General features: G+C 39.4%; 1 protein-coding gene across 33 annotated transcripts in view; it reads left to right on the plus strand.

The window, feature by feature from the left end:
* Positions 1-17,331, plus strand: part of R3HDM2 (R3H domain containing 2) — a 163,513-nt gene that overhangs the window by 93,994 nt on the left and 52,188 nt on the right. For 23 of the 33 annotated variants that reach the window (XM_058742267.1, XM_058742268.1, XM_058742271.1 and 20 more), the window contains one exon: positions 15,394-15,463. The exons of the other annotated variants lie outside the window; for them this stretch is intronic. In XM_058742267.1, coding sequence (XP_058598250.1) covers positions 15,394-15,463 — 70 coding nt within the window. The remainder of the gene's footprint in view (positions 1-15,393; positions 15,464-17,331) is intronic. 33 annotated transcript variants of the gene reach the window in all.

The following is a 17,331-nucleotide window of genomic DNA, read 5'->3' on the forward strand; positions in this document are numbered from 1 at the left end:
CAAATTGAAATTATCTTGTATCTTTTTTTTGTATGCTAAGTAATTTTTGGATTGTATTCTGGAAAATATGAATATTATATTACAAGGGTCTGGGTCTAGTTTACACTTGATCTTAGCCAAAAGGCTGAGAAGCAATAGTCTGGGTCTAGTTTAAATGCTAGGGTGAATGTTGGCTTTTATTTTAACAGACATTTGACCTGGTTAGGTTTACCTTGCAAATTCTGTCCAGCTTTCTGTAGATGGTGATACTAAAGTCGTTTGAGTTTTCTAAGCTTTTGCAGTACTATTTATTATTGGGTAGGTGCTCTACCCATTAACCCATCTGGGCCTTGAGTAGTGGTTATTCTCATAGTTCAGAGTGACTTTATTAGGAGATACATGCTGAATTATTTTATGTGTGAAGGGTCATTATGAGAACATCTCAAATAGTTCTGAAAAAAATGTACACACATGGATGCATGCACACATATGTACTAACCTGTATGTGAATCTAGGTGACTCATACTATTTTTGCAATATCTCTGAATGTTAGAAATTTATCAAAAATTTGGAGGCAAAAGAGAAACATAGGTCAAATGCATGCCATTTTCTGCTTAAGAATTCCCAGTGGCTTGTCATCTCAAGTGAGATGGCCTCTCCTCTAAATGTAAAAGCCAGATTTCTATCAGTGGTCTTTTGTCCCTTCAAGATCAGCTTTCTGACCCCCTAATCACTTCATCTCATTCAGAATGAAAGCCAGATCCTTTTTTCCCCTTCTGTATGACCCCTAATGAATCTATCTCATATTCCTAGAGCTTATCATAGTGTCAGGCCTGTAGTAAGAACACAAGTACACAACCAATATATTGTTGAATGAACAACTAGTTGTCTTTGTGACAGGTTTTATTGTTTTTCTCAGGATGCCTGGAGCCTACCATGTATTAGTTTGTGCTTCTGAAGACCTTGCACCATTTATAATGTCCAGTTATAAATGTAGCAATAGTGGGGCGCCTGGGTGGCTCAGTCAGTTAAGCGTCCGACTTTGGCTCAGGTCATGATCTCACGATTTGTGAGTTCGAGCCCCACATCAGGCTCTGTGCCAACAGCTCAGAGCCTGGAGCCCTGCTTCAGATCCTGTGTCTCCTTCTCTCTCTGCCCCTCCCCTGCTCACACTCTGTCTCTCTCTCTCTCTCAAAAATAAATAAACATTGAAAAAAATTTAAAAAAATAAATGTAACAATAGAGATTATTACTACCTTTCCTTGGGTTCTTAAAAATCAGGACCCAAGGTCACTTACGTGTCTTCTGTCCCATAGCCATGCATACTTTTAAGAACTGTTACTCTTCTGGAGCTCATGGGTGGCTCAGTAGGTTGCTCAGGTATGATCTCGCATTTCATGAGTTTGAGGCCTGCATGAGGCTCTGTGCTGACAGCTCAGAGCCTGGAGCTTGCTTCGGATTCTGTGTTTCCCTCTCTCTGCCACTCCCCCACTTGCACACTATCTCTCTCTCTAAAAAATAAATATTTAGGGGCGCCTGGGTGGCTCAGTCGGTTAAGCGGCCGACTTCGGCTCAGGTCATGATCTCGCGGTCTGTGAGTTCGAGCCCCGCGTCAGGCTCTGTGCTGACAGCTCAGAGCCTGGAGCCTGTTTCAGATTCTGTGTCTCCCTCTCTCTGACCCTCCCCTGTTCATGCTCTGTCTCTCTCTGTCTCAAAAATAAATAAAACGTTAAAAAAAAAAAAAATTTAAAAATAAATATTTAAAAAATTAATTAAAAATAATTAATAATAAAAATTAAAAGAACTATTACTCTTCTTTCCTGGTGTCTTTTGTATCACTTCCTTTTTTAAAGTTCTGTTTATCCTCATCCACATCCTTACACTCTATTCTTGTCCTTTTTCATTAATCAGTAAGATACCATCACAGTTTCCTCTTCCCCCCATTTTATAGCCAAAGTCTTTCCTCCCCATCCTTTTGGAGACACATAGGGAGGGAGGAACAGATAGCTACTAGTATTCTGTGTTGCCTACCTGTATAACTCACTGGAAAGAAAATTCTCTGTCTAGGTTTGCTCTTAATTTCTGAAGTCCAACTTAGTAGCTTTTAAGCAAAGACCATTTCTCTGTCCTCAGTTATTTTACATATTAGAAAAAGTCCAAGTAAATTTCAAAGTGAACTTTTAACTCCATACATACCTACAACTTGTTACTCTACTGTAATAAGACTTTGTTTTGGCATCTCAACATATGCAGCAGGAAAGAACTGCTGCTGTGTCTGTGTCTTTAAAAGCTATCCTCAGAGCAGTGTGGAGGCAGGCATGTCACTGAAGTGCTTGAATGAGAGCAAGAAGACGAGTTGGGAGGGGTGCTCTTGCGGCCTGTGTGTGTGTGTGTGTGTGTGTGTGTGTGTGTGTGACTATTGGCAGAGCTCTGGGTGACATCCCTCTGAACAGCTGGGCCGTGGTCTGCTTCAGAGCTGCTTGTCAGAGCAATTAGCCTGCTGGAGACGCAGCAGCAAGGATCAGTAGCATTTCATTCAAGGGTGAAGGGGGTGGGAGGGGACCGTGGGTGGGGGAAGAGGCACACGTTTCCCAGAAGGAATTTCTTCCTGCAAAATTCCAGCAGAACAGATTCTTACAATGAGGTCTCCATTAATAATGTGAGCTTGCTGTTGGTTTAAGTGCAGATCCATCTGGGGTGAGTTTTGGATAATTTTCTTTCTTTATATAAAAGTCCTTGAACTCCACAGACTGAGTAGGGAAGAAGCTAGAAAGCTCTTTTTTATCTTAGTCAATTTAACTGTATTATACAAACTAGGAAAATTAGAGAATTCTCATATGTTAAGTTTTGTGGGCATTTTCATTTCCTGGGTTTTATTTTTAAAATATTTCAAAAATTAGGTTTGCTAGAACTTTTATTGTATTCAGATTCTACCTCTTCAATGGCTATTTCAGGCGTTGCTTCATTCAGATTTAGCTTATGAGAATAGTGGTGATTTCTGTTCTCTTTGGTGATGCTGTTGACGCACATTGCAGGAAGCAGGGAATCCCCTATAAATATCCTTCACTGTGTCATTCCACAGCAATCCACACCAGGCTGGTGAATATATCTCTGTGTCCTATGTCTTTATGTAACTACCCCCTAGTCTTTAACTGTGATGATAAGAAATATGTCACCTTTGCCGTGTCTTGGAAGCTTTTTTTGATTTTGAACATCTTAAGAGGAACGTGTTCAGCCTTTTTACTGAAACATGCGTTCTGACGTATTGAGCTTATAAGAATTTCCTGTGGGTTTATTGCTTCTTATTTTGGATTACTTGTTTGTTTCTTGTAATTGGCCTGTTTTTATTTGCTGGCCTTGGTTTCTAAAGAGTGCAGAGATGGGATTCCCTCTGCCTCCAGTGACGTAGTGATTTTGTTTGCAGTCTTTTTCTTCTGAGAGGGAGGGGACAGAGAGAAGGAAGAAGAAAATCCATCTGAAGCGGTGCGTTCTTCCATCGATGCCTTGATGATAACTGGGTTCCACTGAACAGAGCCGAAGCCAAAGTGGGATACTGTTAATGATAGCGATGCTATTTGGTTTGTTTCCTTTTAGAATAGGTTGGGGCCAAAGTCAGGATTGCTGAAGCATAGTGTTTGAATTAACCCTGTATGTCCTGCTGCTAATGAATTTTACTTAATTGCTTTTTCTAAATATGGAATGAAAAAGGGCTCATAAGCAGGTTTCTGGAAGCTCGCATCCATGAGTAATTCTAGGTTGAGCTTTGGTATTTGGAATTTTTCTACCTTATTTGCACTGGTCCTGAGCAGGCAATTTGTATACTGTTTCTCAGACCTCAAAAAATAAGTAGATGGGTGAAATTCCTTGCTATTGTAGTTAAAGTAAAACTCTCAATTTGAATGTATGGAGCTAAAGCAAAGCTTTAGGAAGAAATTGTTAGATATCATCTTGGGTGTGAACCTAACTTACCTTTTTTTTGGTTTAAGTAAGTGTTTGGGCATCCAGTTTCTTTTTATGCAACTCCATTTTAATACCATTGATCTCTGGAGGGCTGCCTGCAGAGGTCAGTGTGAAAAATTCAGTAGACTAGAGCCTAGGAAAATTTAAGATTTGCCTGTCTATGGGTGTGTTTGGGAGGCATATATGGAAAAGAACTTGCTTGCCTATTTTCTGTCCTGACATGCTTTTCTGTTCTCTGCTTTCATTTTTTCTGTGTATGAAATGAAAAGAGTAATGTCTGCTGGACTTCTATTCAGTCCTATTTTTATGCTAGCTCACATATATCAATATTTATTACAGGTGTAAGTATTTCAAGCTAACAAAATTATAATTTTATTTGGAGAGAAGTAGGGTAAGAAAAAGGAAGATAATCCTAGGGGAAACTGAGAGCATTCCAGAATAACCTTGCCAGAGACTGGAGCTGTAAGAGTTAAGAGAAATTCCACCACATCCTTGCATCTCAGTATTGCAGCAAATATGTGGATAATTTCTTGCTAGCTTTTCAGGAAACCCCTGTGGTGGACAGCCCTATTAATCGTTGCTGGGAGACTGCTCTGACGTCACTGGGAGCAGTTCCCTGTCTGCAGCGAGGACAGGAATAGCCTTAGAGGGGGAAGAAAACTGCTGTGAAATTAAAAGATGACGGTTTTGTTAACTTGGTTTTCCTTCCATTTGGGAGTGGGTGGGATCGACCTAAAGTCTTAGATGTTTCAGTCATTAGCAGTGGAAAAATTACTAAGAGGTCTTTTTATTTCAACTGAAAGTGCCTTCTTTTTTCATCTTTGTTTTCTAACCATCAAGGTTTTGGAAAAGGTCAAGGCAAGAAAAGCTGTTGAAAGGTGTTGGAGAAGTAAGATTTCAGTTTCTTTTTAACCTTCCTTTTTTTCCACATTTTTTTTTTTTTTTTTTTTGGTTAAAGGGGGAAGAAAAGATCAAGAACTGCTTTTGCAAAAGGTGCTTACCATCACCCTATTTGGAATAATTTAAAATGTGATAATGTGATATATATCAAAAGAACTTTCTGGCAAAATTGATAGAGACTCTTTCTGTGCCTAAAACTTTTTACAGACTTCTTTCTGATGTTCTTCTCTCCTAGCTCCTAGCCTACCTACTAAATAGTCTATAGTTAAATAGTCTATTGGGAGGTATGTTTTTTGTTTGTTTGTTTTGCTTTTTTTGTTTTGTTTTGTTTTGTTTTTGTTTTTTGGAAAAGTATAGTGGCTAAATGCTTGGACCCTGGATTTACGCTGCTTGAGCTCAAATTCCAGCTATGCCAATTGCTGGTTCTCTGACCTTGGACAAATTACTTAATATCTCCATTTCTTCGTGTGTAAAGTACATGAAATGAAGATAATAATAGTATCCACCTGCTAGGGTTGTTTTGAGGATTAAAAGAGTTAGTGCATGTAAAGTCTTTAAAGATAGTTCCTGGTTAGCATTAGCCATTATTATTAATGTTTAGGAATGTACCATTTATATCTTCAGGTGACCAGTAACTTTTGAGAAGCCAGAGTGATTTTAAAGCCATGTAAGATACTGAGTTTTTTAAATGAATATTTGTATAATCTAAGTACTTAAGTTTAAGATTGACACAGTTCGTCCTTTTAGGAAGTATCTTTTCTAATTTGATGCTTATTATTTGAGGCCAAATTGGGAACATGTTCTCTCAGATTAATTGCTCTCTTTTTTGTTCCTTGGCCATCATTGATCTTTTGACTTCTGTCAATGATGATTGGTTGTTTTTTATTTTTTGTTTTGTGTTTTCCTTTGTACCATTGTTCTGATGTGCTTTAAAATCTTAGGACACTTGCCTTTGTTGTCTACCTCTGAAACTTTGTATCCTCTGCTTTTCTCTCTGTGAGTTGATGAGGTGATATTCTTTTTCCATATATTTGTGAATGTAAGATTTATATGAAGTACTATATAGAAAGACTCCTTAAATTCACAAGCTTAAAAAAAAAACTAAGACCTGGTGCAGGCCTGGCTGGCTCAGTCTGTAGAGTATGTGACTCTTGATGTCAGGGTCATGAGTTCAAGCCCACCTTGGGTATAGAGCTTACTTTTTAAAAAATCTAGGATCTTAAATGATTGACCATATGTCAGATCACAAACAAATACTGAAATATTCAATATCTCCACACCCTTTTACCTTCTTATAGTTTCATAATAAGGATTTAGAGAGGTTTTTTTTTGTAGTTTTTGAGGCTTCATCTTTTGGATTGCTCTCTAATATCAAGGTATACTGACAAGAGCTAGTGAACGGTGTGTGTGACATTAACATAAAAGAGAACATTTTCCTGTGTAACTTTTTGTCCTTTCCTCCATGTTAATTTTCTTAGGCCAGTGAGTCTAAAGGAGTACAGGGTATATATTTTTTCTAGTGGAATATATAGGAAAGAAGAGTTAATGTTACTAAAATGGGGCATGAGTTGAAGAAAAGTAGAAACTGAGAAGCCCTACCTGGGTGAATGTCCTTAAAGTCCAGGCACTGTCATGGGATGTGTGAAGTGGACATTATTATGTTCCTGGGGGAACAGTTGAGAAACACTACAGATAGTGTGGCTAGCCTCGCTTCTGTTAACTGAAGTGAACCTGGGGGGACGTTTTTTACCCCCAGAACTCTTGAATATTTATTCTAGGGAGTTGATGAGAAATGTGAATAAAGACTTAAGTACAAAGATGTTCATCACAGCATTATTTTATTATAAAAAGTAACAGCTTTCCTAAATATCCAATAATAGGAAAATAGTTAAAATTTATGGTACATGTGGGGTACCTGGCCAGCTCAGTTGGTAGAGTGTACCTTTCATGATCTCAGGATTGTGAGTTTGAGCCCCATATTTGGGTGTAGAGATTACTTAAAAATAAAACCTTAGGGGCACCGGGGTGGCTCAGTTGGTTGAGCGACCAGCTTTTGATTTCTGCTCAGGTCATGATCCCAGTGTCGTGGGGTCACACTCCATGCTCTGCTTGGGATTCTCTCTCTCCCTTGGTCTCTGCCCCTCCCCCATTAGCGCTTTCTCTCTGTTCTTAAAACTTAAAAAATGACTGTTTTTAAAAGTAATAATGGAGAAAATGGCCACAGTTGTATTTTTGTCACAGTTTTAGTAGTAGAAAAAATCATGGTATAAAGATGTTCTATGTAATGTAAACTATAAAAATTATGGGGGCACCTGGGTGGCTCGGTCGGTTGAGTGTCCGACTCTTGATTTTGACTTGGGTCATGATCCCAGGGTCATGGGATCAAGTCTCGTGTCAGGCTCCACTCTGAGCGTGGAACCTACTTGGGATTCTCTCTCTCTCCCTCTGTCCCTCTCCCCCACTCATGTGCACGCTCACTCTCTCTCTCTGATTAAAAAATATATATATGTGTGTATATTAGATACGGAAATATATGCAATGTGATTGTAAATTACATACAAATATGGAAACAAAATTTAGGAAAATATGTCTAAAAATACTGTTATTAATAGCAGTTATCTCTTAGTTATAGATTATGGTTGTTTTTTCTTTTCTTTTTGTATGTGTTTTCTATAAATATAAAGAATCCTATAATACTTTTCTGATCTTAAAAGAAAGGTGAAAACATCTTAAATCCTGGGGCACCTGGGTGGCTCAGTTGGTTAAGCGTCCAACTTCGGCTTAGGTCACGATCTTGCAGTTTGTGAGTTCAAGCCCCATGTCGGGCTCTGTGCTGACAGCCCAGAGCCTGGAGCCTCCTTCGGTTTCTGTGTCTCCCTCTTCTCTCTGCCCCTCCCCTGTTCATACTCTGTCTCACTCTCTCTAAAAAATAAATATTAAAAAAATTTTTAAAGAAAAAAATTTAAATCCTTACTGTTAGTATCTGAAAGTAAATTTTCAAAATGTGCGAAAGTGAAGATAAATGTGATAGAACTTATATAAATTCCTTATATAAATGGAACACAGTAGATGCACAATAAATGATAGCTGCTGCAGCTGTTTTTGGTACTTGAGGAAAATGGCCTCCTCTGACCAGATCCAGCATCACTGAGAAAATAGCCTATTCATGCAACTTCTTTTGCTTCTGAGATTAGTAAATATGCTGTTTTTCTCTGCCTACTGGCCCAGGATTTTTTTTTAGAAAAGGGAACAAAATGTTTGGGTTTTCTGTTACAAAGGTATAAAGGCAACTGATCTAGACAGAGGGCTGGTAGTGATTTTTTTTTTTTTTTTAGCTTTGATATTATGATTCCCACTACAAGTTAACATTTTACCTCTTTGCTGTCTCTTTAAAACCTTAATTCTCTTAATAGTGCCTCAATTCATGGGAAATTTGAAACAGTGTAACAGGAAATGTTTTCTCTGTTCTAGGAGTTTCTAGAACTCTGTCTATTGCTTCTCATGTTAGTCTGCTAACATGGGTTAGCATGCTAACTATGGGTCCCTTGGAACTCAGTGCTGACAAAAGAGATGTAGACCTCTATATGCTTTGGACTTGTTTGGGAACTGAGATGTGCACGTAAGAAACTATATTCAGCATGTGAAAAGCATACTGGAAATATATGTGTGGATCACTGCTTTTAGTGGGCATTAGTATCAGATATTAACATTTGACTATTCTCCATACTTCTTCATACTTCTTTTTAAAATTTTTTAACGTTTATTTTTGAGAGAGGTAGAGAGAGAGAGCATGCGACAGAGAGAGCGAGAGTGTGCAGGTGGGGAAGGAACAGAGAGAGGGAGACATAGAATCTGAAGCAGGCTCCAGGCTCCAAAGCTGTCAGCATAGAGCCCAGTGTGGGGCTCGAACCCACCACAAACCATGAGATTATGACCTGAGCTGAAGTTGGACGCTTAACTGAATGAGCCACCCAGGCCCCTAAACTATACTTCTTAATAATAAATGACTTGTACAATAAATACAAGTTTAGTAAATAATCACAGAAAGAATGATTGTAGTCTCTTACCATGGCCTTTGTGTCATGTTCTCTTCTGTAATGCAAATAATATGAATGTACCTAATGCTACTGGACTGTATACTTAAAAATGAATAAAATGGTAATTTTTATGTTATGTGTATTTAGCACAATTAAAACAAAAAGCCTCAACAATGTGAGCCAGATGAAAATGTACAGTTTCCAAGCTAATTTTGACCCTGACAGACCTTTTAGATTCTGTCTACTTTTCAGCATTCACTTACCACCATATACCAGCAGGTGGGGACCAGAGTTGCTTGTTGCAGCCAGAAATATTTTATCAGTTATTGGTGAAAAGCATGCTGGAAAGCAGAATATGTTGTAATATGTCAGGTGGATTTTAGAATGTCAGTGAACTCCTCTAAGGAGAATGATGGGTTGTTTCAGTCTAGTCTCCTTAACTACTTTGTAATTCTCTTGCTTCCACTTTGTTTCAGTGAGGTCTACAGCTGATGGAGAAGGAATAGGGGCATATGGTATGTGAAGAGCAAATGTATTATTTCCTCATTTGGACATGGCAGTCTTTTTCTCTAAGCATAGTAGACGATGGTAGGGGAGGGGAATGTAGAGAAGAAGACATCACAGAATTTGAAGGGCGGTATGAGCTGTGATTTAAGAAATAGGGGCAGGGGCGCCTGGGTGGCTCAGTCGGTTAAGCGGCCGACTTCTGCTCAGGTCATGATCTCGCGGTCCGTGAGTTCGAGCCCCGCGTCGGGCTCTGTGCTGACAGCTCAGAGCCTGGAGCCTGTTTCAGATTCTGTGTCTCCCTCTCTCTCTGCCCCTCCCCAGCTCATGCTCTGTGTCTCCCTGTCTCAAAAATAAATAAAAACACTAAAAATTAAAAAAAGAAAAAAGAAATAGGGGCAATAAGAACCTGAGATCTGTGAGTTTTAAGGCTCACTTTAACAGTTCAGAAAAAATGATGAGAAACTTACAAAATTAGCTGCCTTTTCTCCTCCTCCTCCTTCTCTTCCTTCCCCTCCCCCTCCCCCCTCCTCCTTCTCCTTCTCCTCCTTCTCCTCCTTCTTCTTCTTCCTCTTCAAGTTTATTTATTTTGAGAGAGAGCTTGCATATGCATGCAGGGAAGGGGCAGGACAGAGGATCCCAAGCAGGCTCTGTGCTACCAGCACAGAGCCCAGTGCAGGCTGAACCCAAACCGTGAAATCATGACCTGAGCTGAAATCAAGAGTTGGACGCTTAACTGACTAAGCCACCCAGGGCCCCAAAGGTTGGCTGTCTTAAGTTAAAACTTTTAGCTCTCCCTATATATTATCACCTGGGAAGGTTCAATACTGTGATTTCAGCTGGGCAGCACTCCCCTAATACTAATCTTCAATTTATCTTGGTGTTGGTTTTTCACAATTCAAGGATGCCTGAATTTCTCTACTGAAATTAAACAAGGGGAAATCTCTGTGGAGTTTTGGAGATCCCTTGTTATTTGCATAGGTTCATTGTCATTGCTATTCACTCTTTCCTTCCACTGTTCATTTTTAGCATATCAGAATGGCAGGATTTTTTATTTGTCTGAGGAGACTACTTTTTGACAGTATTTGTAGCAGTTTCTGTGGAAAATACTTTATTTAAAAAAAAAAAAAAAGGTAGAGGATCTTATCTTGTAGCTCTTAGAGATAGAGCCTGTTGCCATGGAGTCCTGGATCAGATTGGCTGACCTGGGGGCCAATGAGCGGAAAGAACATAAACATATCATTATTTAACCTTGCAGAATTCATTTACCGAGTGATATATGACATTAATACCACAACTGTACATAGAGCTGTGAAACAAAATGTTTCAAGAATGGTGTAAAGTGTTTTTCTCTTCTCTTTCAAAATTTGCAGTTTAATATAAACACTGTAATGATACATTATTTTCCTAATGTGATTTGATTGGAAGAAGATATAGTAAGAAACACTTATCACCTATTTGTGAATCAGGCTGCTGCTGCAGTCAGTGTAGCTTATGCCAAGTCTAAGTCAAACTCTGGCCTTCTAGACCAGAGGAGATTGGGCTTTGTATCTAGAGAGGCCTTGCAAATTTTGGTAGCTTTCAAGCTGAGTCGGAAATTGGCAACTTTTTTCTTACTTGCTTTTCCTTGTTTCTCTTCCACTCTGATATGGTAGATCCCTGTTGGTATTATATTAGCACACCATTTGTCTGGAGTTAGAGGATTAGCTGGGAGTTGCTTCCATGTTTTCTGTCTTCACTTTCCTAGCTTCTTCATACTTCTTGACTGACACAGGTCTGGGAGATTTCACTCAGTCAGTGTTAGTTCTTTGTCATAGCAAATCATGGCATGCTATCCTTTCCTGTACCTTACTGCTTTAGAGATTGAGTCAGTCATACTAAGAAAATTCCCTCTCTAGATCTTGTAAATGGAAGAAGTCAAGAGTATTATGTTTCTCATATTTTATATCAGGGAATTTACATTTTATATCAGAAATTATGGTGAGTCTTGTCCTCTTCTCCAGTGCTGCCATGCTTGGCTCTTTACAGACTTGAAGGACTGAAACAGACCTCAAGAGGTCCATGGGTTTGTTCTTTCTCCTCTTTTGAGGTATTTGCATCTCTATGAGGGAGATGTGAACTTTTCATTATACTGTCACTTTCTATCTCAGAGAAGGAAGAAAACAAACTTCAGATTTATCTGTTAAGCAGAGAGAAGCAAGAAGTCTGTTTGGTATCTGATTGAGTAACTTTTTGTGGGGGAGGCCTTAGGGGAGTAGGATAAGAAGCATTTGGGGTTTTATAATTTTAGTTATTGCGACCAGAGAAGGCTCACTGAGATGGCATTTCAGTAAAGACCTGAAGAGAAAAAGTAAGCAAGCCATGCTGTTATCTGGAAAATGATCATTCCAGGCAGAAGGAAGGAACAGCAAAAAGTAATCACCATAAAGTGGGTTTAGGGCATGGGGGAGCCAGTGTGGCTGGATCTGCAAAAGTTGGGGGGGGGGGGTAATAAGAGTTGGGGTCAGAGGGCAAACTGGTATCAGACTATTTAAGCTTTTGTAGGTCATTTTAAGCACTTCTGCTTTTGCTCTGAGATGAGCCATTAGATGGTTTTAAGCAAAGGTGTAACATGATCTGAAAATGTTTTTTCATAATCACTCTGGCTGCTATGTTTAGAAAATACTGTAGGGGAGCAAGATTGGAAGCAGGAGACCAGTTAGAAGGTTATTGCAGTCATTCCACCAAGAGAGATGGTGGTTTGTACCAGGGTGGTAGCAGTGGAAGTGTAGGAAGTCATCAGATTTTGGATATATACTCTGAAATTAGAGTCAACAAAATTTGCTGTCTGATCAGTTTGATCCTCAGTTTACTCTTCTATAAAAAAGGAATGATGATATCTATTTGTAAAGTGTCTAACTCTGCATACAACAGAGTGATCAATGATCAGCATTCTAGAAGTGAGGGCTCCTTAGGATCTGAGCCAACAAACATTGGGTATTCTTTACATATCTGACCAGCCATCATGGATAACAGAGTCTGAAGGAACTAGGCACTCTTCAGTGATCTCTTGCCTTAGGTCTGTGCTTACAGCTATATCAAACATTGGAGTTCTTTCTTTTGGAAAGAAACAGTCTTTCCAACTGAATTGACTGTTTATTTTTTTTCCGGGGGGTGGGGGAGGGGGGTAGGCTCCTACGTGGCTCAGTCGGTTAAGCATCTGACTTCGGCTCAGGTCATGATCTCAGGGCTCGTGGGTTTGAACCCTGCATCAGGCTGTGTGCTCAGAGCTCAGAGCCTGGAGCCTGCTTTGGATTCTGTGTCTCCGTCTCTCTCTGCCCCTCCCCCGTTCACACTCTGTCTCTCACTTTCTCTCTCTCAAAATAATGTTTATTTATTTTTTGAGAGAGAGAATTGCGAGGGCACACGAGTGGGGAAGGGGCAGAGAGAGAGGATCCCAAGCAGGCTCCACACTATCAGTGCAGAGCCCGAGGTGAGGTGGGGCTCAGTCCTACAAGCCATTGAGATGATGACCTGGACTGAAATCAAGCTGGACGCTTAGCCACCTGAGCCACCCAGGTGCCCCGACCTGAACTGATTTTTTTTTAAAAAAGCAGTTTCGTTTTGTTTTTTAAATGTTTATTTTTTTGAGAGGGAGAGAGACAGAGTGCGAACAGGGAAGGGGCAGAGAGAGAGAGACACACACACAGAATCCAAAGCAGGCTCCAGCCCTACGTGGAGCTCCAACTCATGAACCATGAGATCATGACCTGAGCTGAAACTAATGACTGAGCCACCCAGACACCCTGCAAAAAACAGTTCTTAAAATACCAAAGCACCAAGAAAAATAGGAAGCCAACACTAAGGGGTAAATAAAATTTCCTTTTCTCTTTCTTGCAGTCTTTACTCTCTGCTTATCATTAAGATAGGTAAGAGCCTCACCTCTTCAATATCAGTAGCTCCTGTACTGATTGGGAAAAGGGTGTATACAAGATGCCAAGGAAAAGGGGTCATTCAGTTATCTTCCTCTTCCTTCTTACTGTGGAATGTGATAAAGAGGAACTAAAATTTATTGAATACCTACTGTGTATGGGTCCATTGCATTCGTTATCTCACATGTTTTTGCAATGGCTCTGTGAGATGTGCATTATGCCTAATCTTACAAATGAGGAGGCTGAGGCTCAGTTACATGATTACTAAGTTTTGGAAACAGTAGTCTTGTAGCCAAATTCACATCAAGCTACAAAGTCCATAAATGTATCCACTATAACGTGCTTGCTGCCTCCTACATTCTGGAGATTGAATGTTATTTTGTTGGGCACTGCCCCTAATTCACCCTATTATTATGTTTAGCCTTTTCCTTGCAGCAGAGGTAGCATTAGAGCCCAAGAGTGATGCTCTTATATCCTCCATAAAATGCCAACTTTTGGATTGCCTACTGGCACAGTCAGTGGAACATGCAACTCTTGATCTTGGGGTTGTGAATTCGAGCCCCATGTTGGGTGTAGAGATTATTTAAAAATAAAATCTTTTAGGGGCATCTGGGTGGCTCAGTTGGTTAAACATCCAACTCTTGATTTCGGCTCAGGTCGTGATCTCATAGTTCATAAGTTCAAGCACCATGTCAGGCTCTGCACTGACAGCACAGAGCCTGCTTGGGATTCTGTTTCTCTGCCCCTGTCTTACTCGTATGAGCTTGCTCTCTCTCTTTCTCTCTCAAAAATAAATAAACATTAAAATCATTTAAAAAATAAAATCTTAAAAAAAAATGCCAACTTTCCCTTATTTTACCTCTTTCCTTTCAAGTACATATAAGCTCCAGTGTTGCTGCAGGATTCCTTGCTTCTAGGAATTAAGGAATTTTTTTTTTTTTAATCAGAATTACTTAGTATATGTGTGTGTGCATGTGTGTGCCTAAATAGTATCTTAAATAAGAGTGAAGTGTATTTTTCTCACATTCAGGAAATCTAGGAGAGTCCATCTAGTCTGACTGCTGTAGTCAAGGACCCTGGTTTCTTCTGTCTGTTGCCTCACAACCTGTGGTTTTCAATCCTAGTATCATCTCACAGTCCCAGATGGCTGCTAATGCACCAGCCTTTACTTCTACATTTAAGCAAGCAGGAATTAGGGAAAAGTAAAGAAGGGCTTCCTTTAAGTATACTTCATAGAAGTTGTATTTACTACTTGTATTAATTTCCTAGGGCTACCATAACAAAATACCACAGACTGAATGGTTTAACAACAGAATTCATTTTCTCATAGCTCCGGTGGTTAGAAGTCCAAGATCAAGGTGTTGGCAGATTTGGTTTCTCCAGAAGGCTATGTCACATGGTTTTTCCTCTACCCATACATCTCTGATGTCTCTTCGTGTATCTAAATTTCCTTTTCTTACAAGAATACCAGTCAGATTAGATTAGGGTCCACTCTAACAACCTCATTTTAACTTAATCACCTCCTTAAAGGCCCCGTCTCCAAATACAGTCACATTCTGAGATACTGGGGGTTAGGGCTTCAACATAGGAATTTAGAGAGGCACATAGTTTAATCCATAACACTGCTTCTTATGTCTCATGGACTAGAACTTAGTCATGTGCTCCTATTTAGCTACAGTGGAGGTTGGGATATGTGTTGCTTTTTTCCAGGCAGCCATGTGTCCAACTAAAAACCACTTCTTTTAAGGAAGAAGTGATTGGATATTGCCAAGTAAATAGCAGACTCTACTTTGCAGCAGAGGCTTAAGGAATAATGATTCTTAAAGGTTCCTGGCTCCTTTATATGAAATTAGGTTGTTCTTTTTTCATTTCCCTGGCCAATCTCACGTTCAATTTTATATTTTGAAATAATTCTTTTAATACTAAATTGTTGGCTTAGGTGTCCTCCCTACCTAACAAGCGGTGGCATTGACCTTTAAGGTCATCACAGTAGGGCAAGATAGATTTACCTGCATGACGGTTAAGTTAGTAATAGAAGGCATCCTGAAATGCCATGGACAGTAGGTAAATTGTGATTTTTTTCTTTTTTTTTTCTTTTCCAGAATGTCTTCTCTGGATTGACTTGGGAGCAATTTTGCCAGGGCGCAGGAAAAGACAGTGTGAACTTTCAAGGTCCTTTCCATCCCTGAGATTCTGTGATATTTTCTACATAGCAGCATTACTATGATAAAGCTAAAGAAAATGGAAGCAGCAGAAGGAAAGGCCCCCACTGCTGTTCTTTGCTTGAAAGAGGAGGAAATTTGATTTGTACTGTTTTGCCCACAGAAGTAAAATGGGCATTTTTGGTAAAGAATGTAGAGGAGCTGGTAGAAATTATAATGAAGCCCAGCATTCCAGTCCATTGATCAAAAGCACCTGCAGTTCTTATTTCAGGGCAAGTACAGCTATAACCTATTGAACAAAGGAAGAGGGTACATGTCCAGAACATTTTAATCTTGTTTCTCTCTTTACTTTGCCTAAGGAATTGCTCTGGACATCAGCCAATGCCTGTGGCCTTCCTTACACACCAGTGAATCCTTTTGCATTTATAGAGCAGAGTGATTTTCTTAACACTTCCCTGATTTACAAAATTGGCACACTTGTTATTATTATTGTTATTTTTGTTTGCCTAGTACTAGTGAAGCCTGTGACAGTTGACTTTTGAAGTCCTTAAAGGACTTGGTGCCTGTCACATAGCTGTAGACTTACATGTTCCATTAAGTACTTTACTGCCTTTCCCCCCATATTCTGCTTTCTCTCTTTGAAGAGAAGGGAGTGTTGGACCTTAGGGCCTTCTTTCATGTCCTCCCAGGGCTGTTGAGCCATTTACCTCTTTAGGCATGCAGTTATCATACTGTTGTTGGTTTTTGTCCTTTGAGCACTGTAGTAGAAAGAACATAGGATTTTGCCATCAAGAAGAGCTGGGTTTGAACTCTGTCTCCTTATATACATAGTATGGCCCTGAGCAATTCATGTAGTATTATGTAGTATTTCATTCAAAAATGGAAATAATATTATATACCTTGAGAAGGTCAAATAAAATACTTTCTATAAACTAAAAAGTATGAAATCATGAGGAGTGACCCAGATGGAGGGGAAAGACAGGAGAACTTAGAAGCCTAATTTTTGAACCCCAAAATTTGTCCCCACTGACACTCTCTGAAGAGAGGCCTCAGACCTAGGCACCCTTCTCATCCCACGCTTCATATCCCAGAACACTCTTGAATGTCTACCTTCGGACACCTACAGCTTTAGGATCAGACATAGCTAGGTTGGAATCCTGCCCTTGGCCCTCTTGTGTTAACTTGGGAAAGTTATTTAATTCCTCTCAGCTTTAGTTTCTTCATCTGAAAAATGTCCTGATAAGGAATTTTGTTTGGATTAAATAAAATAATATATAGAAACAATAAATCAAAGTCATAGAAAGAATATAGACCTTGGAATCAGACAGTACCAGAGTTCTGGTCTGGTGTGTCTGTCACTTAGTAGTGGTGTGACCTTGCAGAGTTGCTTACCTACTTTGGTGAATATGAGTTGAAGTGCTTAAAGCACCAGATTCATAATTGTGCTCAGTATACATTAGCGTTGTTTTCCTTTTCTCCCAACTCCAGTCAAAAATTAAGCTTGCCATGCATGAGTACATAGACTTGTTTGGTTTTGTTTTCACCCTGCCATTTTAACTGTATAGATGTTTTGTCCCCATTGTCTTGACTCCTAAGAGCGTGTGTGTATGTGTTTAAGTAACATATAATAAAATGCACAAATCTTTAGCATTCAGTTAATAAGGCCTGACAGTTGCATACACCCATGTAACCCTAACCCCAAACACGATAGCATATTTTTATCATTCTTGAAGGATCCCTTATCCCAGTATTTTACCCCCAAACCCTAAGCAAGCACTTTCTTTCTTTTTTTTTTATAATTTAACTTTATTTTTTATTTTTTAAAACTTACATCCAAATTAGTATATAGTGAAGCAATGATTTCAGGGGTAGATTCCT

Source organism: Neofelis nebulosa, chromosome 8, assembly GCF_028018385.1.
Source record: "Neofelis nebulosa isolate mNeoNeb1 chromosome 8, mNeoNeb1.pri, whole genome shotgun sequence".
NCBI lineage: Eukaryota > Metazoa > Chordata > Mammalia > Carnivora > Felidae > Neofelis > Neofelis nebulosa.